Source organism: Zootoca vivipara, chromosome 8, assembly GCF_963506605.1.
Source record: "Zootoca vivipara chromosome 8, rZooViv1.1, whole genome shotgun sequence".
Lineage (NCBI taxonomy): Eukaryota > Metazoa > Chordata > Lepidosauria > Squamata > Lacertidae > Zootoca > Zootoca vivipara.
Window position 1 is genome coordinate 58,848,929 of NC_083283.1, and position 27,845 is coordinate 58,876,773.

The window sequence follows — 27,845 nt, forward strand, 5'->3', positions numbered from 1 at the left end:
TGTTTTTAAGAATACAGTAAGTTGCAATGGCCATCTGTCATGGATGCTTTAGTTGAGATTCCTGCATTGTAGGGAGATTCCTGCATTGTAGGGGGTTGGACTAGATGACCATCAAGGTCCCTTCCAACTATGCAATACTATTGTAGTTATGGCCACCAACCTGGATGGCCTTAAAAAAGTTAGACAAATTCATGGCAGCCCTGTTTAGGGAAGTTTTTAATGTTTGATGATTTATTGTATTTTGAATATTTTGTTGGTAGCTGGGGAACCCCAGCCAGATGGGTGGGGTATAAATAATAAATCGTTGTTGTTGTTGTTATGGACGATTAAACTGTCAGTGGCTACTAGCCACGATGGCTATATTCTAGTTCTACTGTTGGAGGCAGTATGCCTCTGCATACCACTAGCTGGGAGACTCCCAATTGTGGAGAAAGCTACTGAGCAAATTCCATGCTTGTGGGCATCACATACAGGCAAGCTATTTTTATTAATTTACTTAATGGGGGGCAACTGCCCCCTACCCCCCCCCCGGCTACGCCCATGGCATCCCATAGGCACCTGCTAGGCCAACTTGGAAAAAGGATGCTTGCCTAAACGGGCTTTTAGTCTGGTCCAACAGAGCTCCTCTTCCAAAACCAATGCTTTCGAGCATGCGAAGAGTGCAAAAGCGCCAGCAAGGCGCTTGAGACGGATCTAAGAGTGTTAGAGGGCAGCCCTCTAAGGATTCACACACACACACCCTCCGTCGAAACCAGCCCCTGGCAAGCAAAGCAGGTTCCGCCTCGCAGCGAGACCGACAAGGGAGAAAGAAGAGGAACGTCTTGTGCCGCGCAAAGGCTGAGACGCCCGGCCAGCTCCAGACGGCCGGGCGCGGCCCTAGGAGCAAGGCGAGCGCTGGGCTCGAGGGGCTGGGAAGGAGCCAGAGCGCCGCCCAGCCACCCACTCCCCGTCTTCTTCTCCCCTCCTCGGGCGAGAGCGGCTGTATTCGCGGCAGACCTGGAAGAAGAGGAAGAGTGCCAGGCCACCAATCGGAGGCCGCGAAAGAGGCGGAGCCTCGGCTCGCAAGCGCCAGCATTGGCCCGAGGCGCACGTGTCTGGGGATGGGTGTCTGCGCCCGGGAAGGGTGCGAGCGAAGCGCGCCAGTGCCGCGGGCGAGGGCAGGCGGGGCGCCGGAGGGAGGGAAGAGGCTGCAGGCGAGCCGGGATGCGCGATGGCAGAGGCGGCCCGGATCCCCTATAGGACCACGGGGTCCACTCTTTTGCACCCGCTGAGTGACTTCCTGGGCATCCCGCCGGACCAGGTGAGGGGAACTCGGAGAACTTGGCCAGCAGGCAAAGGAGCAGCTCGCTATTACAGTATTGAGGATTGTGGCACGTGGTGGAAATCCCGGGTTGCTGTTTTTCATTCAAAAGAGAAATGGACCGAACAGGATTATTGATCGTGTCTGGGTTGTTTTTTTTTCCGCCGACGGAAGGGTGACTTTCTGTGGGAGAAGGATAAAGAACGAAAAGCCCAGTTTTTGTGCATGTTTACTCCTACTGAGTTTAACGGGGTTTATTTCCAAATAAACGAGCGTAGGATTGCACCCGAAATAGCTTGGAAGCGCTCAGGTTTCAGAACTGTGGCTTTATTTGCATGGTAGCGGTGTGGGTTTCCTCTAATGGGTTGGGACCTAAACTGAGTCACAGGTAAACCTAAGGTGAGTCAAGTCTATGGCACCGATTTACGGCACCTTAGCTTTTTTTACACCTCCCCCCTCAAGGCAGAAATGATAAAGCAGGAAGGGTTGGGTTCGGTTTATTTACAATAGCTCTTCCAATTTTCTGTCATTAGGTGTACCACTTGTCAAGTGCCTCTCCCAGAAGACAGAGGAGCTTAAAGTCAGGAGACCTGTGAGACTTGCCTGCTCTTGTGATTTTTTTTCTTCCTAATGTGGTATTAAAGATGGGTTCCGTTGGAAAAACTTGAAGACGGATACTAGGCTGTGTAAGAAAGCATGCTGGGGTGTGTTGTTTGACTAGTACTTAGTCTGTCACTAGGTGCAAGTGATGCAGTGTGCCGTTGATGCTTACATGTGCAGGAAGCAGCAGCCTAAAGAACAGGAAGTAGCAACCAAAAAAAGTATTGTTGTGTAAGGTTTCCCATGGCAACTAAATTGAAACTAAGCCCATCCTTGAAATGAAGATGCTTTCTTCTTATGTTTACAACACACCACCTTCCTTCCCTCCTTCTACAACCCGCCTTCCCCTTTGTTATATGTTCAGAATGTAAGCTCCTTGGGCCAGAGATTTATCTTGTTGCTCTGTGAAGCACCATGTGTATAGATGAGGCTGACAACCATAATATGACCCTTCCCTTGTATGGAGCCATTGCCTTATGGGTTAGGAGCACATGTTGTCAAGTTTTAGATGCATTACAGCAGGCATCCCCAAACTCGGCCCTCCAGATTTTTTGGGACTACAACTCCCATCATCCCTAGCTAATAGGAGCAGTGGTCAGGGATGATGGGAATTGTAGTCCCAAAACATCTGGAGGGCCGAGTTTGGGGATGCCTGCATTACAAGAACACTTCCCGTTCCTGAAAATCACCCACTTCCCATTGTGCATGTGGCTCCTTGATTAAGATGTGCTCATTAAGCAGTCATCCCTACCGTTAGGCAGGCAGAACGTGACTGTTGCCTCAGGACATAGATGCTGGTAGGCGGTGAGTGGGTGACAACAGGCAAGATGTTGGAGGACAGAGCTGTGCAAACCTGCCTGCTAGTTAGGTGTGGGAGAGGGTGCTGTCCTGGCACCAACATTGAAGTAACACTGAACCGCCAGTTGGGGCAGCTTCTGTTAGTGGCATTTGGGGTGGTGGATCATGTCCTCAGGCAGTGAAATATCGGGTTGGCACTGAAATCAGTCCCACTGCTATGGAAGAGGGTTTATTCCCAGGTAGATGTGCATAAGCACCTTGCCTTTGTATATATGGTCTCCTTAAAGCTGCAGTTCACAAACTGTTTTTGGTTTTTTAAAAACTTTTAAGCATCTCTGTAGAAAACAGAAGTGATACAGCTGAGCAAGTGGCTTTTGGATTGAGAAAACACCAGTACAGGTTCAGAGTGTGTGCATGAACCAGTTTGTTTTCGTTTGTCTTTATTATTATTTGTCCATCCCTTGAATTCATCTTGACCTGCTTACAGGTTTTTGTTGTTGTTTTAAGACAATAAAGTCTCCACCTTAACATTGGTGGAACTGGAATTTAATTTCAGGAATTCAGATCTGAAATAGTGAGTAGTCATTAATACTCTTGCCAGACAGGATGCCAACTTTAGAGTCTGATTTTATTTATATTCACTCAGACATAATCCCACTGAGTGAGGCTTACTCCCAGGAATTGTAACTTTTGAGCTGGCTTTGGCAATAGAGTACCCAAAGTTCTTCAAGTGCCTTAATTTAGTTTGCTTTGCTATAAACATTTCAGCTAATAAGACAAATTTGATGTAATATAGATACGGTTGTTTACTGTGTTGTTTCTGCACTTGGTAAATCAAACAAACCACTTGTCTATGTCACTGTGTTAACTCATGGGTAGTCAACCTGTGGCACTGAAGAGTTTGTGGTGCTTATAGATATGAATACCCATAGGTTTGATTATAGAACCTGCCTGACTCACTTGAACTATGCTATTTCTTGCTCCTCAGCTCAAAAATTTACCAGGGAGGCATGGATACCTTCATTAGTATTATGGTCCATATTAGTGTGAGTGTGGCACAATGCAAGTTTTTAGAGCGATTGGGTTTAATCTAGGCCACTAAACTTACGTTCATCCTTTACATGACAGTAGTCATTTGGGGCCCTGCTGGGCATCTCTTTGCCGCAGCAGCAAAGTCTGGTATTAACTAAGAGGTAAGGCCTTTTGTGGCACCCACCTTATTGAAATGCCCTCTCACTATGCTGCTTCAGGCAGTTGGTGAAGACCTGACGTTTTTAAAAGGCCTTTTATTGGTTGTGTACTTTTTGTTGGCTTACTTCCATATTGTTTCAGTGCTGCTGGGATTTGTTAAGTGGACCCTGTTGAATGTATATATTGAAGTATATTTAGGTGATTCTGTTCATTTTGTTCTGTTTTTATCACTGTTCGTTAGTTGCCTGGAGTCTCGTTGCAGAAATAGTTGGGATAGAAACTTTTGAAATGAATAAGAATAACATATTATTGTGGTTGCACAAAATCTTGTGTGCCAGATGTACTTGGGTGGTGGTGGGAGGGCAATACAACTATAAAATGGGATGTGCAGCTCAGTGGTGATGTATTTTCTTTCAAGGCTCATGAGAGCAAGTGTGATTGGTCTTTCCTTCTTAGATTTTTCTGAGGCAGCCATGAACTTGCTGCCCTTTCTGTATTCCCTCAGCAATGAGGAAGCCTGTGGTGGTGATACTATTTGTTCCACTAACTGGGGAAAAAAATGGGCTCCACTTACAGATTGTGCTGAGAGATAAAACAGGCAGCAAAGGATTGATTGTACTAGGTTTTAAAAGCAACACAGAAAAGGACTCTGGAACAAGGATGATTGGTTTTAGTCTTGCAGGGTCTACTGTTTGAGTAGAAAACTTAATTAGAAAAAGGGAGCTGAAAACAGAAATTATTTGTGTGTGATATTTGGTTCAATCCGCTTAGTGTGGAAGAAAATAATAATGATGCAATCTTGCATTCACAGGAAAAAAATGTGCGTATAAAGCTGAATCTCTGTTTGTTGTTAATGTTTAGTTTGCTTGTCTTAAGTGAAGGTTGACACTATATGCATGTAGCCAAGGGAAGGAAAGATTCGGGGGTTTGAGGAATTGGGTAATAAGGGGCATGTTTGTCAGTCTCTTTCTGAAAACAATTCCTTGGAATGTTCACACGTTTAATGGTGGTTTTGTTGAATAAAGGGGTGGGGCCAATAGCATTTTCATTTCATGTGGGGTGGAGAGTTTAATTTATTCACTTCTTAAACTATTTATTATAAGGCTGCTGCAATTTGTCTTGCATCGGAATTAGAATTCATTTATATTAAAATCATTTCTGGAATGTTTGCCATCCACGGATCCCAAAGCAGATAACATAATAAAACTCTAAAATGCTAAAAACACATAAAATAAGTATTAGAAACTACATAAAATCTAAGTGAAATAAACCACTAACAGTAAACACCATATCTTAAAGGGGTCAATAACGTAGCTGGGGAGTGCTTGAGCAAACAAATGTGTGCTTAGCAGCCTTTAGAATTGCCCTACTGCCAATGACTTGCATATATGACACACATAAGAAACGGGAACCATGCTTCTGTAGATTGTACCAAAAAAATACATGGCAAATTTAATTTTCTTTATTTCACACGAATTCGCATCTCCTTTCTTTAATCACTGGGTTCAGTAAGGGCTGCTGCAGAAGAGTAAAGCGAATGTAGAATATAGGATGATGCAGACATTGAAAAAAGTCAACAGGATGGATTGAAAAAAACATTTGGTATAACTCTCACCCTGTTGACTTTCCCCCCTGACATTCCTTTCTTTCTTCCTGGAAGCAGAGTCAAGTTTAACCACCTCCGCAGCATGACTGTTGCACAGAGATTTTTAACTGCCTCTGAAGGTCAAGTGCTTTGCCTTTGGAATGCACCACAGGGCTTGGCAACTCCACCCTGAATTTCAGGAAGGAGAGTGGCACAGTCTAGTTCAATACTGCTGCAGGCCACCCCAATCTGAGTGGCGTGAGATTCCAGGGGTTCCAGGTGCTCATTCAGGATCCGTGTTTCCTTTGGGAATGAGGCACACTGGAGGCTGTGGTGTCTTTATTATATATGGAGTTGTTGTTGTTTTACACATATATACAACCTGAGCTTGTGTTGGAGGGGTTCATAGCATCAGCACTCCAAGAAGGTCTTGTTTCTCCCATAGGCACAGCTTAGGACAAGGGCTCAAGAAGAGATCCGGCTTCATGCTTTACCTCTTTCTCTCTAGTTCACATTGCAGAAACTCTCACTCTAATCTCTCTAAACTCTGGCTTTATCTGTTGAGGGAGGGTGGGGCCCCATCAATTTGCCATCTCATGCGGAGTCCCTTGATCCTTTGTTCTTAATCGCCCATTCCCAGACTACGGTATCAGCTCAATCCAGTAAATTTAGCCTAGCTTAATTTTCCTTGTAACACTTGGATTAATTAAATTATTAGAAGTGTCTAGCACACAGCCTAATACACACAGGTCTGGCTTAATACATACACGGGTCTGGTACCCAGAGTTTTAACACCTGGATCCTTGATTAAATTCTAACACCTTCTGGTTCCAGGAATTTAGGAGTGTCTAGCACCCACAAACTCATAACAATCCTATCAGTATTGTCATAACAGAATGCAAACATGTCTGTGCCTAAGCTCACTGCACATTTGTTTGCCAAAAGGTGCTGCCTTCTTATTTGCCCAGGAAAAAATGAGTTTTCATTTAGCAAGAAAACAAACATATTTCTCCCCTCAGTCCTTCATGATGAAGTAGCCCAGAGCTATTCCCATACCACATATTTTCTTACAGAAGCATAATTCCATTATATGTACAAGTGTGGTGCTTAGAGATGCTTCAAGTTTGCAGCGTGTTTTATCAATCAGTACACCAAATATTATCCTTTCAGGAAAGTTTCCATTCTGACCCTTACTGGCATTACACAATCAAATAAAGTCATAACCATAGAAATAATCCTCCATTCCATCATTTTCAGCGTATAAATTATAGGGTTTCTGAAACAACTCCCCTTTTATCTCTAGTCTCTCATTTAAAATAATTCATTATATAAAATTATACTATGCATTTCCTCCTGTTTATTTTGGTTGCTATGTGCCAAACACCACAATGGCATTACAGTAACAGTTGTTAACGCAAACAAGATTGTCTACAAGCAAAGTAAAGGCAGGCTCCAGAAACTGCAGAAATGCTCAATTCACTTCCTATAAGTCAGGGGTGGGAACTGGATCTGGTTTGTGAGAAAACTTGAGAGAGAGGGAGGAGAAGGAGCCGCTTACACATACTCTCCACACTTTTAATATTGGGCAGCTTTCGCATACTCAGGAATCAAGAGTTTTCTGTCTCCCTTGTAGGAAATGTATACAGTGATACCTCTGGATACGAATGCTGCGGGTTGCGTACAACACGTGTTACGAACGCGCTGAACCCGGAAGTAATGGAATGGGTTACTTCCGGGTTTGGCGGTTCGCGCATGCGCAGAAGTGTTGAATGACGTGTGCATGCATAGAAGCATCGAATCGCAATCCGCGTGTGCGCAGAAGCTGGTTGCGTACTGCTCATGTTGCGAGTGGGGCTCCTGTTCGCAACCAGAGGTGCCACTGTGCTTCTTCGTGCATTCTGCCATTTCCATCCTGTGGAATAGTGGGAGAACTTTGTTGCTCATAGCCGAACATTTCAGAAACTGTTGGGCGACATTCAAAGAAATGGCAGCTCAGTGTGACTTTTTTTTAGAAGCAAATAAAATTTCATCTGGATCAAAGCTACTCATTCATTCAATCATTTTTTTAAAAAAAAACCTGAGTAGAAACGATTAGGGTATCAGAGTCAACAAACATACATTGTAACACTTAATTCTTCAGATTTACTTTTAAACATTTCTCCTCTTCACACTGTTGTTGACTAAGGATTTTCCTCTTTATTTATTTTTTTGTTGACTAAGGACTCTTGTCATCTGTTCTACAGGGCTGCTAGTGATTATTCCTTCAGCTGTTTCATCATGGTAATCCCCCCAGAACATCTGTTTTGATTTTTTTGAGTTCAGATCTCAGAAGGTTTTGTAAATTGGGAGAGAAGCAGAACTTACTGCTGGAAGCAAGACTTCAGTCCACAACACAGTCAGATTTACCATGTGAGAGCTCATGCATGAAATTAAGGAAGATGACTACAAAGTGTAATTGTTTCAAACTAATGTGTGTGCATATTTTTATGCCCTCCTTGGAAGACTGTAATTTTCCATTTTAAAATAACACTCCAGCTTTAAAAACAAACAAACACATATGTGCTGTACAAAATAACTTACAGTACTGTATTTATATGGAAGTTTTCTTTCTTTCAGCAGGCTATTAAAAGCCAGATGGATTCTAACTCCCATCAGCCCCAGGCAAGGGGAGTTGTAGGCCAATAGCATTTGATGGGGGCAGTCCTGATTTGAAACCTTTTCTAAAATATCAATCTGCTTCACTTTATCTAGACAACTTAAGAATCAAAACACCTTGATAGCAGAAGTAGCTCATCCTACCATATTCCTATAGTAAACATTTAGTGCAGGCATCCCCAAACTTCAGCCCTCCAGATGTTTTGGACTACAATTCCCATCTTCCCCAACCACTGGTCCTGTTAGCTAGGGATCATGGGAGTTGTAGGCCAAAACATCTGGAGGGCCACAGTTTGGGGATGCCTGATTTAGTGGGTTTAGCTTACCTTGACCCATTAGTATTCTATATGTATAGAAGAAATTAACTATATCATGACATATCAAGTATGCCATGAAAGTATACAGGTGTACATGCACACATTACAGGAAATTCTGCCCCTTTGGAATATGAATGTTTGCCTTCTACAGTTTTTGGTCTCACAAGAAGCCACAATGTACTTCTGTTGATTTATCATGTAGGCATCCAAGGAACTATCCAATTTTCTCCATTGCCATTTAAGTTCCCACAAGCAACATTCTTCCTTTCCCCAATGCACATCTATATTTCTCTCATTTCCACGACTCCTCTGTTAAACTGCAAACTTTCTTGGGAACTCGTTTGTAATTCTCTTTTGAGGCTCTCCTGTTAAAAAAATTTCACCTTTGGACATTTTCTTACTCTTGAAAGGGAGCAATTCTATGTGGCAAATTAGGTTTTTCATTAAGTGTGCCTGTGCAATTGCCTTAATGTGCTTTATCCTAAATGTACCACTTAAAAAGCAACAACTGCAGGAGATATGGATAACTAGCCATAGCAAACTTCTTTTGCTATTGGCTTGCTCGCTGGGCAGTTTAATGAATTATGCAAGAAAAACCTGGATTTGCCACCACTGAGTGTATATACTTGACCAGGAGCCGGACCTAATCAAGTGTTCCAGTACAAGACATACACCTGTCACATTCATATTTGACATTTTTCGGCGTAGATATAAAAAACACCCTGGGCGTATCCCTGAAAACAATTTGCTGGATACAGACTAATAATGAACTACCACACACACATTCACTTACTTGGTCCTATTCACAAGTCCCTGGGAAAAGCTCCCTTGAACTCAGTGAGACTGACTTCTGATAAGGCATGCCTATGATGGTTCCACTTCTTTTCCATTCTTTTCATTGAGATCTGTATTCAACTGATGTAGCCTAGATCAAGCTCAAATTATGAAGAGGCTCCTTTCACCTGAAATAAAATGTGAAGGTTTGAAACGTCTTTCTCCGAAATATCCTACTGGGAGCTTTAGGTGTCTTTTGAATATTTTAGAGGAAGCAGCTCCAAATTTCTTCTGCACCCATTCGTTAAGCGCAGTGCTAAGTTGTGCGGGGGAAATACGCGACGACTTGTCCAAGATTGCACCCAGGAGGTCTTTCTTGGTGGTGAGGAGAATGCTGACAAACAAAAGTCAATTGCAATCTGTTATTCATGTTTCCTTAGGTCAATTTTGTTGCTTGTCAGCTCTTTGCACTCTTGGCCGCCTTTTGGTTTCGCTTGTACTTAAGTCCCAGCCATGCCAGCTCTGCTGTTCGTCATGCATTTGCCACCATATTTGGAGTATACTTTGCTGTTTTCTGCTTTGGTTGGTGAGTAATTTCTGAATAACTAATAATTGCAACAAAGATGATGATGCATGGAGTCGTGGAGAGAGATGTCCGCTCTCCGTGCTTTAAGGCATGCTGTTGAGCGACTATGGGAACTCCTGAAACAAATTTGGAATTGTTTTATCAGCAAGTAGTGCTTTAGAGAGAGATGTATCCAAAAATCCAGTGATTTGGGAACAAATACCATAACTTGAAAGGGGATCTAGTTAGGCAATTGTAGAAATGCAGGGTTGGAGGAGAGTGGAGTTTGTGTTTGCTCTGTCGTCCTATATTGCTTATTTACTTTATAAAAGGTTTTTGCCCTCCCCTGGTATCCATCATTGATCTTTGAATATGAAACCCGCTTTCTTGTTTTTAAGGTACTCCATCCATATTTTCATGCTAGTGATGATAAGCTATAGCATCCTGAATGTGGCCAACATTCCCAACATTCACAGGTGAGGTTTCATAATGTGTAAGTAAGTAATGTGTTTTAGATTATCCTTTTTTAAAAATTATAACTATGTCCTTTTCCCCACCTCCTTTCATTAGAGCTGATGTGCAGTTAGTCCAGGCATCCCCCCAAACTTCGGCCCTCCAGATGTTTTGGACTACAATTCCCATCTTCCCCGACCACTAGTCCTGTTAGCTAGGGATCATGGGAGTTGTAGGACAAAACATCTGGAGGGCCGCAGTTTGGGGATGCCTGAGTTAGTCGATAGTGGTGTGTGGCAGCACCCAGATTGTGGAACTCTTTGCTCCAAAGGATTTGCTTTGCCTTTCTTCACTGGGTGTTCATTCCCATTCCATAGCTGCCAAGTTTTCCCTTTTCTCGCGAGGAAGCCTATTCAGCATAAGGGAAAATCCCTTTAAAAAAGGGATAACTTGGCAGCTATGTCCCATTCCCCTGTCCCCGGTTCAAGCAAGCAGTTCTGGTGTGGGTGTGTAATAATAAATAAAATAAATAAGTGTTCTGTCCAATGAAAGGCATGCTATCTCTGAGCCACGGAAGCCTTTAAAGAACCTTACGTATGATGACAATTTATGTTCTTGTCTGTATCCTTGCCAGTGTTTTAGATTTCAAAAAATGTGTGTGAGTGTGGGTGTTTTTAAAAGATCGATTAAGTCAATGGCTTACCATTTTGTTTGGTTTTTCTGATCTCTGGTTCCAGTCTAGAGAAGTCATTTGAGTACAAGCGTCAGTGGCTCCTTTTGCTGTCGTTAACATCAGCTTTCCTCTACATTGACAACATTTTTAAAAACTTGGAGGTTGTTGTTTTTTTTAAAAAAAGTCTGCAATATAGCATGAAGGCAGGACTGTTTTTTCTGGTATGACTGGGGACAAATGTCTTGCTCTGCATGGGAGACTAGTAATAATTATTTGGATGTACTTATTGGGTAGGAAGTTCTAGGAAAGCAATATGCACCTGCAAGAGTTACCGTGTTTCTCATTTTATAAGTCATGTCTTATAATCTTTTTTTCTCAAGAAAATAAGCCTATGGCTTATTTTCGGGGGGTGTCTTATTATTTTTTTAAAAAAATACAGTATGGTACCTCCCCTGTCCGGCGCCCGGAACTGGCTGCTGCTGCGCTGCTGGGCGCGTTGTCGGCGCTTCAGCAGGGCACGCTGCTGGGTCCCGCCGGGTCGGGGCTTCACGCGGCGCGCGCTGAGGCTCTTGCCGAATCCCGGCTCGGAGCAGCGCGCGCTGCGGCTCTTGCTGCGTCCCGCAGCGCCAGCGCCAAGCGCCAACCCAGCAGCGAGACCGGCGGGGACCTGCAGCGCGCGCGACAGGAAGAGGAGGGACCAGCGAGTGGCAGCCGCGGCGGCCAATGAAGGCTCGGCCGGGTGTTTTTTGTCGTTGTAGCTGCGTCCCGCTGCGTCCCTCCTCTTCCTGTCGCGGCTCGGCGCCCGGAACTGGCGGCTGCTGCGCGCGTTGTCGGCGCTTCAGCAGGGCACGCTGCTGGGTCCCGCCGGGTCGGGGCTCCACGCGGCGCGCGCTGAGGCTCTTGCCGGGTCTCGCCGCCGGGTCGGGGCTCGGAGCAGCGCGCGCTGCGGCTCTTGCTGCGTCCCGCCGCCGGGTCAGCGCTTGGCACGGTGCATGCTGCTGGACATTTTGGAGGGGCAGCAGCAGCCGATTCCGGGCGCTTACAGGCATCTTCCTCTTCCATGGCGCCATCCAGACCTGCTCCCACCACTACGGCTTATTTTTGGGGTATGTCTTATATTTCTTCAACTCAGGAAAATCCTGCCATGGCTTATTTTGTAGGGATGACTTAAAATATGAGAAACACGGTAGAAAGAAAACCTTTTGATGCTACATATTAAGCTTTAAAGTCCCAAACCCCTTGATGCGGCAAAATCAACATGTTGGGTTGGGAGTGAGTTGTTTTGAGGTTTTTTTAAATTACAGTTGTTCTTGGACTTACGTTTTGTGTAATGTCTATGATTGTAGGTACTCTTTTATGGTAGCTATGGGATATCTCACGTTATGCCACATTAGCCGGATATACATATTCCACTATGGTATTCTCACTACAGATTTCTCTGGGTAAGTAGTGATAAAAGTTATTTATTTCTTTTATTTAGAGCAGGGGTGGCCAACTCCCAAGAGACTGTGATCTACTCACAGAGTTAAAAACAAGCAGTGATCTACTTCTTTTAGGGAGGAAATCCCATTTTTAAGGGGTTCAGGTCAAAGTTGTTGAGCTTCTTTGAGGGGCGTCAGTGATCTACCACAGATGTCCAGTGATCTACCAGTTGATCACAATCTACCTGTTGGATGTGCCTGATTTAGAGTATTTGCAGACCCCTATTCAACCAAAGGGACCCAGGTGGCGCTGTGGTTAAACCACTGAGCCTAGGGCTTGCTGATCAGAAGGTCGGCGGTTCGAATCCCTGTGACGGGGTGAGCTCCTGTTGCTTGGTCCCAGCTCCTGCCAACCTAGCAGTTCGAAAGCACGTCAAAATGCAAGTAGATAAATAGGAACCGCTACAGCGGGAAGGTAAACGGCATTTCCATGTGCTGCTCTGGTTTGCCAGAAGCAGCTTTGTCATGCTGGCCACATGACCTGGAAGCTATACGCCGGCTCCCTCGGCCAATAATGCGAGATGAGCGCGCAACCCCAGAGTCGGTCACGACTGGAGCTAATGGTCAGGGGTCCCTTTACCTTTTTATTCAACCAAAACGGCTCCCAGATTAATTAAAGCAAAACAATCCCTGCCTGCAGGCTATACAGCCTTGGAAAAACAAGGGAACAGGGATATGGAAGAAAGAGGAAATAATTTGTAATATTAAAATGTTTGTATTCAGTAATACATAGAAATTACTTTCTTTGTTACCTTAACGGCCCACACTTAGGCCATTATCTCACCAAGAAGCTGGCCCGGCTATTGCATCCTTGCTGGATCCAGGAATTAGAAGGGGACTCAGGCATACAGCTCAACTGCCCCCTCCCCCGGCAAACTCACAACATGGACATTTAGTGAGGTGTATAAGAGGTCCAGTGTGTTTCAATGTGTGACAGTTATTCTTGTGGACAAGACAATCTTGTACTGCTTTTATTATTCTGCTGTCTTGCTGTAGCAGTTCACTTGGGACATATCAAACCCTGTTTAAGTCCAAAAGATTTAAATGAACATACCTGGGCAGAGGTAGAATAGGTTAGGCATCATATTGAAAACAATTGGCCAAACACAGCATGATTACTTTTAATTGCGAAGCTGTGAATAAAGTAAAATATAGTTTTGCATATTGGTCAGTTTCCTCTTCTCTGTTTTTGGCTTCTACTTGCTTAAATATTAAAACATTAACACTGTTTCTGCTTGTTGATATGTTCTACCTGTTGGTGTTTGCATTTAATTCATACTACTACTTCTCTCTGTAACTGCATGTCTTCTCTTATGCCAAGAGGATTGTGTTGGTGAGTCGTTCTCTTCTATGCGGATTCTTAATGTTTCTGAACTTCTCGCATGTTTGCTTTCAAATGATAACAATTGATGGTGGTTCAGAGGAATAGTCAGTGGCTTCTGATGTGATTGAGCGCCCTGATCTGTTTTCAGATTCCTTGCCAGCTGGGGAGCCTTGCCTCTTTTACATAATCAGAAACCTCCTTACTGTCTGTTTCAGATACAGTACGGATTAGTGGGCAATGTTAGTGCTTTTGAATTGTTCACATGTAAACAAACACGGGAAGTCCCACCCCCACAGCACGTCAGTTATATTTCGTTTACAATCGTCTATGTGTTTATGCATGAGGCTCTGAAGCAAGGAACCTCTGCTACTCATTGAGACTCCCCAAACAAGCGAGTGCCCTGCAAATCAGGGTTCTAACTCACAGGGGAGCCTCCCAAAGTAGTGGAGAACTTCTTTCAGACGTTTGTGCACAAACCTGTGGTCATACAAGTGACTTGTCAGAAGGTGTGGGGTATTCTCCCTCCTGTGTGTGCTTCTGCCTCATTCCTAATTGAGGATTTGGGTATTTGCACCACACAATGTGTATAAGACTGTTCAGAGCTAGCACATATTATTTACCTATTCCAAATAGCTCTACCCACCTCCCCAATCTTTCAACACCATTTACAAATATGACTAAGACAAAAACAAACATAAGAACACAATGAAGCACTGGAAAGATTGGGGAAAGCATTAAGCAACACTACCTGTAAATCAAGAAGACACTTTGTTGTATCTCTTTGCCCACTCCAGCAGGAGGTAAGCTACTCTGTTCTATACCATAGTAAGTGTGGAGAACTTCTGACCATCCAAATGTAGCTGAACCACAACTCCCATCATCCTTGACCATTGGCCATGCTTGCTGGGGCTAATGGAAGTTGATGTTCAACAACAACTGGAGGACTAAAGGTTCCCCACACCTGACTTACACTTTCTGAACAGTCTTCAAGCCCTGTAAAGTGTTCATTTAAGTAGTCAAGACCTGATGCATGAAGACCCATTAAGGACAGATTAAGTGCATCCATATTTACTTCATTGTCCTTTAATAGTTTCTTCTTGCCCCATATTTAATTGCATTTCTGTGCATTAAGTGGCAAAGACCTCTGTGAATAATTTTGTCAACTTAAGTGCAGTACACCAAGTTAGGAAATGTGTAATATTTTGCAATAAAAAAGTTAAAATAAGTCATTGTAGTCCAGCGCATGCTTGATTGGAAGTGAGCTATATAGCCTGTTCAGTTGGTCTTATTTGATATTAAAGTTCATGTGGCAATATGGCACCGTGGATAGAGGGTTAGACTTTGGCCAGGAAACCCAAGTTGACATCCCCATTCAGATTGATAGGACATTGGATGATCTTGCAAAACCTCTCTCTGTTGTGATGTGGATAACTCCCAAGTACTGTATGTAGCTTTGAGCTCCTTTAAGCCAGAATGTGAAAATATGTAATCAAATGTTGTAGCATGCAACATGTGATGCACACTGTTTTCCTGTATTTCATTATAGTCCGTTGATGATTGTAATACAGAAGATCACTACCCTTGCCTTCCAAGTGCATGATGGTAAGAAAAGATAAAATTTCCAGCCCACGGCCTGTCCACACTAAGGTTTTTCACATCACTGCAATATCTCGCTCATCCTTCTCCCACACAATGCAATTACCAACCTGTCATTCACCCTCCTGTAGGTTATATCCAAGGAGGTCATTGTGTTCATGGATGCTGGCACAATGGAACTTGCTCTCCCTCTCATCCCCCAAATCTGCTCAGGGTTCCCCCCCCCCAACTCATCCAAACAGATTCAGGGAGGTGCAGGGGGAGTAAAGGAACTGGGAGGTTCCATTGCACAGCGAATGTCATTCTGCAAGACAATGGATTCAGCCCTTCCCCTACAATCTCTGCTCTTTTATTTCAATGCTTTTCCAAGCCTACTTCATTAAAGCAAAAAGGAGATTGTGAAGAGCTCCAGAAGGACCTCTTCAAATTGAATGCATGGGGGGTGGGGTGGCAAATTCAATTCAGTGTAAACAAGTGTGAAATGATGCATGTTGAGGCAAAAAAAACCCCTTAACTTCTTACATACGCTCATGGGTTGTGAACTCGCAGCAATGGACCAGGAACGAAACCTTATAATCAGAGTAGATAACTTGATGATGTTGACGCAGGGGGGGGGGGCCAAATTCCATGCTAGGGATCATGAGTAAAGGAGTTGGAAAATAAAGCCGCTGATATCAGATCTATGGTGGGAGACCACATTTGGAGTACTGTGTACGGTTCTGGCCATCTCGCCTCAAAATGGGGAAAGGAAAGGGTTGTGCTTGAGGGAAGGTAGCGGCAATGTCACAGAACCATTGCCATGTGGACATGAAGCAACTTCTGTTTAAAGCAAATGCCGGTACTGTACAGTGATACCACAGAAACAAAGGGGCTTCCAGTATCTTCTGCACAGAGCTCTCTAAATATACACTGGCAACCTTTTAGGAAAAGTTGGGAGTTAATGTTGAAATTGCCCAGATATCATCTTTTTGCAGTTAGTCTGGCTGCCTTTGCTTGGAATTAAGAATAGGAAAGGAAAGCTGAAACACCCACACCCACACACCACCTTTTGCTCTGCTGCTTTCTCTATACTTAGAAGAGAATTGAGGCTTCGTAACCAGATCTGCTAAATTCCAGGTTTGTGGTCTAGTATGTAGATCCTGACGGTTGTCATGATTCTCTTGCTTGGTTGCTCTAAGTGACTTCGATAACTAGGTCACATTTATGGAGTGTTCTCGAAGCCACCAACATGAGTCTGACCAAACTGTGGGAGGCAGTGGAAGACAGGAGTGCCTGGCATGCTCTGGTCCATGGGGTCACGAAGAGTTGGACACGACTAAACAACAACAACCTATCTCACATTGCTTCTCAAAAAACATTTGCCCATTCCCTGCCCACCCACCCCCGGGTACAGAACTTATTGAAGAGGTGGGAAGGAAGAAAAACTAAAATCATGGAAATAAGGACTTATGCATCTTCCAGAACAACTCAGAAAGCAACATGCATTCATTGCCAACGGCGGAAAATTGTCTGATTGGTGAGGCCCTTTGTGTATGTTTGGAGGTTTCTTAACTTGGTAATAAACTGATGTAAGAAAGTAGGCCATGGAGAAGAGGCCAAGAATAAATGTGTGAAAACACAGTGTTTGTTAATATACTTGCTAACACTAGCAGCATATTTGACAATTATATGTACCACCCCCATCCTCCTCCAACATGTGATTTGATTCTTGTGTCACTTATTCTTGCTAGGAATAGGCCGGAAAGCTGAAGAACTAACTGCTGAACAAAACCTGCTTGCTATAAAGTAAGAAAGCATCTCTTTTACTGAACTGTCCCCCCCCCAAAAAAAACACACCCCTAGATTGTATTGTTTCTGTGTGTTTATATAGAATAGCTTAAGTGGAAGTTTTCATTGTGTGGCTTAATATGCAGGAGTTCTTCCGAGTTAACAAATATGTGTAGCTTTTTTTTGAAAAACAACAATAACACTGATTGATGTGGCAATAGGATGGAATGAATTTATAAATGAGCACATACAAAACTGACATAGACCAGAAATAGACCCATCCATCCATGCCTAGTAAAGGCTTTGATCATGGAATTCCTGTGTCACATCTAGTTTGCGTCTTGTGTATATATTATTTTGTTGTCTTTGAGTAAAGACAGACTGATCCAGAAGTGGCTTGGAACACATACCCACTGCCCTGAAAAGAAGCACATGGAAATCCAGTGACTTTGTGTTCAACCAAACTTCCTCCACACTCAGAATTGCTCCCCAGTGAGGAAAGACCATAATACTTTTAATGGATTAAACCATCTACGCTTCCCCCACATTTTTAAAAAATCAGATTTTAAAATAATTATTGTGTGGTTGTTTTGGTAGAACAAGACCTTCATTACTGGAATATCTGAGCTATCAGCTCAACTTCCTGAGTATCATAGCTGGCCCATGCAGCAATTTCAAGGACTACATAGCCTTCATCGAAGGGAGACATGTGCAGATGAAGCTATCAGAAATCAGCTGGAAGCAGAAAGGTCATGATGGACTCCCTGATCCTTCTCCAGTGGTAGGTTGTAAAGTACTAAGAACTTACTTTCAAACTCTTCAGTCGTTTTGCAGCTGCTGCTGCTGTAGTTAAATACTGTTTAATTTCATCTCTTCAGCTGCTCAATAGGATGGGACATAAATTCAAATAATATATTTTCATACTTTACTCCTTTGTGTAAGTTTGGGGCAGCTTTCAACATTTTGATAATCTTCTCCTCCATAACTTTTCCCTGCAAGCTTCTTACTTGCCTTGTGATTAGTCTAGGGGTTAAACATGAACCACTCCATTTTTGTGCTACCAGTACCTCTTTGCAAAATAGTAAGTGTAAGCAATGGGTTATACAGTGGTACTTCTGGTTACGAACTTAATTCGTTCCAGAGGTCTGTTCTTAACCTGAAACTGTTCTTAACCTGAGGTACCACCTTAGCTAATGGGGCCTCCTGCTGCCGCTGCACAATTTCTGTTCTCATCCTGAAGCAAAGTTCTTATCCCGAGGTACTACTTCCGGGTTAGTGGAGTCTATAACCCGAAGTGTTTGTAGCCCGAGGTGTTTGTAGCCCGAGGTACCACTGTACTTTTCATTGGCCAGTTACCTCTGAGTATTTTATAGGGGAGAAACATTTTGCCTTCTCCCACCACTGATGGCACAAATGTTTTTTTCCTTCTTCTAGGGAGCTGTGCTGCGCAAACTTTCCATCACACTTGTATCCTTGCTTTTGTTCCTGACCCTTACGAAGAGCTTCCCGGCGACTTATATTGTAGATAACCAGTTCATCAGCAAGGCTTCGTTCTGGTCGAGACTTGGCTTCCTATATGTTGCCATGCAAGCTTCAAAGCCAAAATACTACTTTGCATGGACACTCGGTAAGGTTGACATTCTGCTTCTTCTTTTTAAAATGTATACACACTCTTGAGGTTGAAGTGATGTTTCTTTTCATTCATTCGGATAGCATGGCTATATCAACGCATATAAACTCATGGAACAAGTGTGATGAATTGCTACTCTTGCTGCTGGGGTATTGGTGATAGAAGTAGCCATGGGAGGGGTGCCAGGAACTGCTAGGAAAATAGTTCAGCCGCCACAAGCTTCTGTGCCAGACAGAACAATTCCCCGTCTCCCTTCTCCATGTGCTGTTCTGTGGGTTCTCCCAACCCTACTCCCAAGTCAAGAAGGGGCGTGCGGGGGGAGGAGAGAGGGAGAAAGTCCCGTTGCACTAGTGGGAGCCCCTGCACTGGCTTCTGCTAGTGGGGCTCATTTGTTGAATCCCATCCTTTGTTTCTAACCTGCCCTATATCTCGTGGCCGCCTACAATCCATACATTGACAATACCATATACAACCATAAAATCACAACAGTGTGAAGGGAGGGCATTACATAGAACCATAGACCTGTAGAGTTGTAAGGGACCCTGAAGGTCATCTAGTTCAAGCCCCACAGGCAATGCAATTTGAAACCATCCTGGACACTGCTTAGCTTTGCAAATGTGCTAGCAGTTTCATTGCTGCAGCACTACATAGCTAGACGTTTCAGAAGCCCCTCCCCCCCACAACAGATTTCATGATCAGAAATTGTGATTAGAGAGACACAAATGTTGACCAATCTGAGCAAAATGTAAAGAATATAAGGCATGGCAAAGTCCCAATATATGGGACGTATCTCAAGAATTATTGTTCTTTAGGCATGCTTACATTCTCTAGACTGTCCCTTCCTTTTTCAGTTCACTAGAATGTCATATATCACTATTCTGGGTAAGGATGGCGGGGGACTTAGATTAAATTCACATTTAAAAGCAAACTTGCTGAATTTGCACTTTCTGGGACAATTCATAAACACAGCCATCCTTTGAAATCGCCACTTCTCTGAATTCTGCAGTACTGTTCTCCCTTCAAGTAATGCGTATCAAAAAATGCATGCGCTAGGATAAAGTGTGCATAAAAAGTCCTATCATAGTGAAAATAGCATACAAAAATGCATTACTTTAGGAAACATGGATTTACAAAAATGTATGTATTAGGAGAAACGTGCAGTAAAATACAGTACTATTGAATTTTCATAAGGACTTCTTTCAATTAATTTTGCAAGTTGATGGCATAATGTGGAGAACCAAATTTAAAGACTGGAAAAAGGGTAACCGAGAGAGACTGAAATTGACAAATTGACACCCATCCCTAATTCCCTGTCACCCAGCCCCTCTACTTTCTAAAGCAAGGGACATCTGCCTCTTCCCACCCACAATTCCACCTGTGTAGTCCACACCAGAGCTGTCCCACAGGCAGAGTGCAGTGCAGCACAGAAAGGTTTGTGCAGAGTGCTTTATTACTCATGCAAGTGGATGATACCCACAGTAGTGCCTTGAGGGAAAGGTGAGCTGCAGGTTAATCCACACACTGCTGTGCCCAGAGCAGGGTGCCTCCAACAAGACGAGCCAAGCATCTTCATTCTTCCCTGCTGCGGGTATGACACAAGGAACTAAGTTTGCATTTTCACTTTTACTAGAGTTCCTCCAAGCCAACATTTATAGCAGTGTTTATGTAATCTAAAGGTTCTGGTCATGGTAACCTCTGCATGAAGCTGGAAAAATAGAAAAGCTTATGTATGTAAAAAAGAAAAAAGAAAATGTGTTACATAAGCAATATAGGTTATTAGACGGCATTGGAGAATAGCTGCTTAAGTTGGAAATAAAAATGTAGAATTGGGTGTCTGGAACAACCAGGGCTGTAAACAACATTTTGCCTTGCATTGTGGTTTTTTGGGGACAGCAGCGGTCTCTTCTGAATGGCAGTGGCCGAGACTTCTCCTTTTTCTTCATCTTGGACGCCAAAATATCATTTGGGCAGCAGTGGCCTCTCCTCGCTTTCTTAACAACTTTTATCTAGTGACACAGAATAGCCTGTTGATCAAATAAAGCTGCTGCTAAGCAGTTCTTGCTTGTGAAGTAGGACAGGCATGCTTTTGTGTGAGAGTCAATTACTGAATTCTCTGCTCATGAAAGGGAGGGGGGAGAGATAAGTTCATTTTTGTCCTAATGTTAACTGCTGAACTTTAGTTGGAATCGAAACTAAGAAGCCAGTCTTTAAAAGTGCTCTGCTAACGCAAGCTCCAGTGAAGTGGCTTTAATCAGTGGGCGATCAGAGCTTTGAAGTTGCTTCTTCGGAAGCAGAGATGCTGTGGCAGAAGTCGATAATCTTCTTCTTCTTTGGTGATCACTTGTAGCCGAGTAAGATTGTCTTCCATAAACACGGTTGGAACAGTGAGAGAAGGTCACCCGCCGCATCATCACCTTGTCGTGGTGAGTGGGCTTGCACGTTCCTATGACCCTTGCGAGCGAAGCCGTTGGGAGTCTCGTACTCCCAGCAGGGTCACAGGTCAAAGGGGAGGAGCTAGACAAAGAATGACCCAAGAAGTCCTCAACGGCAGAACAAGCAGTGTGTTACAACAGCTGTGAAGGCGGATGAAGGCTGCAGCGGATAAGAATCTACCAGTTGTGATACTCGTGCCATCAGAATAGAGCCTGACTGTGAAGACTGTGCATTGATCAGCGTGCACTGATCTACACACATAAAACAAATTCATGCACAGGCGTCTTCCAAAAAAAGAAGTCTGTAATATTGGGTTCATGACTGTAGTGCCAAATTCATGGAGGGTAAGGCTGTCTATGGCTACTAGCTATGATGGCTATGCTCTGCCTCCACAGTTGAAGAAGTAATGCTTCTGAATACCAGGCTGCTGGAAACCACAGAGTGTGGGGTGGGGAGCAGGTCCCGCTTGCAGTTTTCCCACGGGCATCTGGTTGGCCAATATGCAGGCAGGACGCTGCACAAGATTGGCCGTTGTCCTGATCCAAGAGGCTCTTCATATGTTCTTGCATTACAGTCATAATTTCTAAATAAAGTGGGATGAGTTTCTAAATGAAATGTCACTGGTCCAGACTAAGTAACTTGAACTTTTGCTTGCAACCAAAGGGACTCAACTTCATAATTGTTACCTTTCTGCATTGATTTCAGTGGGACCCAACTTATTTATTCTGGATTCAATCCATTATGTTCTTCTTACACAGGTAGTCATTTTAGTAACTGACATTTTATGCAGTACTCTTATGAAATTGCGGCTTCTGCTCCAGTGAACAGTGCTTCTGCTGGTAGAGCATGAGACTCTTAATCTCAGGGCCATGGGTTCAAGCCCCACACTGAGCAAAAGATTCATGCATTGCAGGGGGTTGGACTAGATGGCCCTCATGGTCCCTTCCGACTCTACAGTTCTGTGGTTCTGCGACTAGTTCCAAATACCCAAAGAGGCTTTGAAGCTCCTGTTATTTTTAAAAAATAAATCTTAGTATGTGGCATGGAGAGATCAAACAGCAGCTCTCCATGCCTCAAAGGAAGGCTCTTTTAAACCAAGAGGAATTTCATATGGCATTGTAGTTTCTTTGTGGTATGTGTGTGTGTGTTGGAATTAAGGGTCCCACTGGTCACGCCAAAGTCCTTGGGCATGCATAAAACAGGTCTTTGGATTTCAGCCTAAGACTCTTGTTTTTTGCAATTACAGCAGATGCAGTCAACAATGCAGCGGGCTATGGTTTCAGTGGTGTTGACAAAACAGGCAATTTCCACTGGGACCTTCTGTCTAATTTGAATATCAGGAACATCGAGGTAAGTTTAAAAGAAAACATCATGAGAAAGGAATAACATGAGCCTGATAAGATAATTACATCCAGTGACAAATTAGTATTGCTACACAGATATGCATGCAAACAGAATTTATTTTGTATTTTAGATGATCAGAAACATTTTTGGTGTGTGTATTAAATTTTAAAAATGTAAAACCACAAATAAGTCGCTGCTGCTGCTTTTAAATAGAAACTCATGACCATGTCTTACCCTTGGCTTGTTAACTTGAAGAATTTGAACTCAAATATCTGACATTTTCAGCAAGGGCTTCTTGTTATGCACAGTTCTGTTGTAAAAAGCAGTAATCTTACCCTTCACATAAAAAATTATACTGATAAATTCTCTACAAGGGATTATTATTTTAAATGAAATATGGATTGTGAGAATCCATACAGTTTAAGGATGGATTCCGATCCTAACTTAGTAGTAAAGCCCACTGAATTTAATTTGGCTTATATGTGAATAGGCATGGTTAGGATTGTGCTGTAAAACAAACAGTAACCTCTGCATTTACCATCTAGGATTTTGCTGGTGTAAAAAGGTTGTGCTTCTTATCTTTTAAAATAAATTGCAAACCTCAACTCTGTGTACTACTTACGATAAATTACAGACTTCAAAGTTCTAGGGTGGTGAAAGAAGCACAGGCAAAGCATTTGAATCCAATAGGTGAGGATGAGTTGGACTGACATTTTTAACGTGAATGCAGACCAGTAATGAGCGGGGCTTTCCTCTTTCCTAGATGGCAACGAGTTTTAAAATGTATGTAGAAAACTGGAATATCCAAACCACTGCCTGGCTCAAACGGTAAGAGCAATGTACTCGAGCTGCTTTTACACTATTTTGATAATCCTCCCCATCTGGCCATACATTTAACATTTGTCACTGAAGCCTATCTCTACACTAAGGGTTCATCCCTCTATCACAGGGCTGAGCGGTTTCCCCCTTGCCCCACTCCTTTCCTAGGGAAGAATCCACTCTTTAGCTCTAAATCGGTGCAAACGTCAATCCGGGAGAAACCCGAATTGCTGTTTGCTCCAATTAAGTGTTAAAGAAAGAGCAGTTTCCTCCGGGGAAAAGCAGCGGGACAAGAGCAACTGTGAATAAGCCCTAAATCTTTCAGACAGCTATGGGAGACATCCAATGACATGTGCAATGGGACTTTCAGCTTCTCTTTCTCCCTGCCGTACACCCTCATAATCAGCTCCAGGGGGTCCCCTAAGTTTCAGAACAGATTGAGGAGGGGATGCAGGGGGAAGAAAAAGAGACAGTGCTGTTGCACTACTTGGACCTTCCCCTGTATGTTTTTCTAGGACTCCAATAATGTTAGATAAGACGTGTGTCCTTCACTGGGCACTCCTAGCTAGGTCAGGTAGGAAGCTACAAGCACCAGCTCCTTCCTGCTAGTGCCACCCTTGCATGTGAAATTGCTTCTTCAGGGAGTCCTAGCAGGCCTGCTTACTTACCATTATTGGAAACTGGTTTAATACCTCATTGTGTGGTCAGGCATTTGATTTTGCTGCTATCCCAACTGGTTGCTGATGTGGTGGCTTAAGGTTTTAATTTTCATGTTGTGGTTTTATATTGTAAGATATCTCAGGGTGCCTTTTCAGATCTGTTAGGCAAGATATAAAATTAAAATCACGGTAATGCTTTGTTTATATCAGCTTGGGCTGCTGTCACCACTGCTTTCTGTGTGACTGAGTTAAATAGGTTGAATTTTTACATCAATCCCCCCCCAACAAAGCCTTTCTTTTTCCCCCTCTCTCATTGCACAATAGAGTGTCAGAGTGATTTTGTTAATTCGGAAAGTGATTAATTCTGATTCCGCATGCCTACAGACGCACAACAAAATTCCTTCCCATGGAAAATAGTTCTATTCAGTAATATACAGTATTGTTTGCCATGTATAAAACCTGTTTGGATTTCTACAAGTCACACTCATGACTTACATTTAAAAACATAATCAGAAAGTGTGTGTGTGTGTGTGTGTGTGTGTGTGTGTGTGTGTGTGTGTGTTTCTGCTGCTGCTGCAAAAATAAAATAAAATTCTATACATGCCAAAAATCTAGAAACTTGTCATCAATACTTCTTTTGAATTTCTCTTCCCCCCCCCCAAAAAAAAACACTTCAATGAGTTAAAGCAAGGAAAGTGTGTCAAACTATAAGGAATTCAAATGGGAGTTTTTTGTCTGGAAAGTAAATGTTCTGCCTGCCTATGGACTAATGCTTTTTAAATGTAAGATGCCCTTTAAGATGTCTCTAGATATGAAAATCTGGGGTAGAGAAATGACAGCATTATAAGATCCGAAGATTTACTGCCATGAAAACAGGTTTCGCTAGTTGAAGCGTGTCTTGTCCTTAATCAGAAGCGACTCGCCCATTGGGGTGGAGCTGCAACAAGGTGCTTCCCAGCAGTGGGGCTCCTGCTGCTAGTTACTAGGAGGGGCAAGGGGTCAGGGAGGTCTGCCTGGCACAGTGGCAAAAGTGTTGCATTGTCCCTGTCAGCGCCCCCACACCAAGCTGACCTCTCTGCTGCCTCACCCCTGGCCACCTCCCAACAAGTGGTAGTGACCCCTCTGCCAGGAAGCTAAGGTTGCTGCTTCTCCATTCTGGGGAAGCCAATTTTGTCCTCTCGTATAAGTACGCTTTTGAAATGCCTGCCTTCTGGCGTAGTTATGAAGTCAGCTTCGAAAGTGTTTGAGATGCAATCCACATGCTATTATCTTGGTTTTGCTTTTCTTCCCAGTGTGTGCTACGATAGAGCTCCGCAGTACCCTACAGCTTTAACGTTCCTTCTGTCCGCTGTTTGGCATGGCGTTTACCCCGGATATTATTTTACATTTGTCACTGGGATCTTTATGACACTAGCAGCCAGAGCAGTATGTATCTCCTTTCCATATTTTTTTTTAAATGGGTGCAATCTGAAATGTAACTACCTCAGTTTACAATCACAATTGGTTCCGGAAGTCTGTACTTAAAATGAAGCGTACTTAACCTGAAGTGAACTTTCCCATTGAAAGAAATGGAAAGTGGATTAATCCGTTCCAGACGATGAAAAACACCCCCTAAAACAGCAATTTAACACAAATTTTACTGTCTAATGAGACCATTGAGCCATAAAATGAAGGCAATAATCAATGTGTTGTACTATAAAATAAATCAGACAGTATTTTAGGTGTATTTAACATTTATTTCTTACCTGGGCTGATGATAGTCCTTGTTTGGATGGGGGCTCGGGGTCCTCTTCCACAATCACAATGCCTTCGCGGAGGCCGGGCCTTCGCTCCGATGCCTCCTGGAGGCCAGGCCTTCACCCCGGGCCTCCGCGAAAGCACTGTAGCGTCCAATGCCTTCGCGGAGGCCTCCGGAAACCTTGGTTTACTTACTTCCGGGTTACAATAGTTCATAAACTGAAAATTCGTAAACCGAGGTGTTCGTAAACTGAGGTTCCACTGTATTCACACTCTATTCTCTTCAGGTCATTGGAACGTGGTTGTGGGCATGAATCCTATTGGTTTTCAGAGTTTTCTCTCGAATATACCGACCTGCCTCTGCCTGAAACCCCACGTTTTCTGAGCTATCTCACACTTGACCTATTTATGGGCCATGCTTGCTATCCCTGCCCCCATTGCCAACCTCCCACCGCTCTCCGTGTGTTGGGTGGGGTGGAGATCTCAAGCAGGGAGCCTGCTGCATTCATGTAGGCTTATCATGCCTGGTTATAAATGTGTGTACAGAGACTCCCTGCTTCAGACCCCACCCCTACACATAGTACATTGAAGGACCAGTCGGGGTGCAAAGGCATGATTGTAATTGCTTGATGGGAAGATATCCAAAAGGAAAAGGAAATTCGCTTCCTGGAAATCATATATCATCACCATGTTCCTACCACACACACAAAAAATGACAGCAGTGTCTGCTAAAGAATCAGAAACTTGAGAAGGATTTGACTGCAGTTCCTGGTAGTTGTGGTAGCTTAGATGGTTCCCCTCTCTTTCTTGTCTCTCCTGTGACTGCTCCCGGACATTTATGTAAGCTTGGTATTCTGCTTTGACTGTACAATTTGGGGTGGTGGGTGTGCATTCATTTGTATGCTAATTATTGCATTGGCTTTGGCCTTTCGAGATGTCTTTTACTGAATCTTTGTACTTCACAGTGCAATCCTATGCATGCCTGCTAGGAAATATGTGTGTATAAGACTGCAGCCTTAGCCACTTCTTCCAGTTCTGTGCAGCTGCTGTTCTCCTCAGTTTCTTGCTGAGACACTTCTTTCTTATTTAGTGAGAGGAAAGAAGAAACCAAATATTCCTTATTGGTATACCAGACCACATCATGATTAAGTGGATAGGACAGCAGCCATTATGTGAAGATTGCTTTTAAACTTTTTTTTTGGCCTTTTTTAAAGGTCAGGAACAATTTCCGGCATTTCTTCGTCTCCCCAAAGCCTCTCAAAACGGGCTATGACATTGTGACCTGGTTGGTAACTCAGCTCTCTGTCTGCTATACCGTTGCACCATTTGTTCTGCTAGCTGTTGAGCCTACAATTAAATTATACAAGTAAGTCACCACCTATTATTATAGCTGTTTTAAAAAAAATATTGGGGTTGCATCAGGCCATAGCTTTTTCAGCTTTGCCAGCCTTTAGTAGGATGTGGTGAAAATTTAAAACTGAACTCTTGATGGAGTGTAGACTTATTAAATCTCCAGCTCAGGGCCCAAACATACAAGGTTAGGTTGGGCAGGTAGACCAGGGCACTTTATAGAAATCTCGACATTGCTTTGAGAGGCATAATGGTCTGCTCCCCTTTTCAAAATATTTTGCTTTAGTGGTCCAGGAAGAGCTACAACCCAATATGTTGCATCTCAGTGAAAAACAATCACTACTCATCATTATAGGTTGTTTTAACGTGACTTCCACTTGCTTTATATTCCTTGCTACTTCTTTCTTTGTCCCTTACAGGTCACTGTACTTTCATATGCACATTTTATGTGTACTTGTGTTGCTGGTCTTGCCAATCAGATCTCAGAAACACATGAAAAGGCAGCGGCTTCCCATTCAAGGCACGCACAACTCTGACATAAACGAGAAAGCAAAATGATACCTCAAAAGGGAATCGTCGCTCCTCTTCTGTGAGCTGGAAAAATGGGTATGAGCAATATATCATTGCAGTGGCTTAATTTAAGAAACTTTTTAAATGGACAGAAAGGAAATGGACTGATTAGCAGTTAAGACTTGTTACTGGGTAATGTTTACATCCTTGATGGGTGAAGATAATATATTTTTTGTAAACTAAAGAGAATAATGGAGTGTCTTTAATGTATTTAACAACAACAA

The 27,845-nt window shown here is 43.3% G+C and overlaps 1 protein-coding gene across 1 annotated transcript; it reads left to right on the forward strand.

Moving 5' to 3' along the window:
* The first annotated feature begins 1,129 nt into the window (after positions 1-1,129).
* On the forward strand, positions 1,130-27,845 carry MBOAT1 (membrane bound O-acyltransferase domain containing 1). Its single transcript, XM_035126115.2, has 13 exons — positions 1,130-1,300; positions 9,661-9,806; positions 10,184-10,261; positions 12,258-12,353; positions 15,263-15,318; positions 17,043-17,097; positions 17,677-17,860; positions 18,514-18,706; positions 22,389-22,492; positions 23,250-23,314; positions 25,257-25,389; positions 26,916-27,067; positions 27,471-27,845. The coding sequence occupies exons 1-13, from the start codon at positions 1,211-1,213 to the stop codon at positions 27,607-27,609; spliced, it is 1,491 nt and encodes a 496-aa protein (XP_034982006.2). The 5' UTR covers positions 1,130-1,210; the 3' UTR covers positions 27,610-27,845.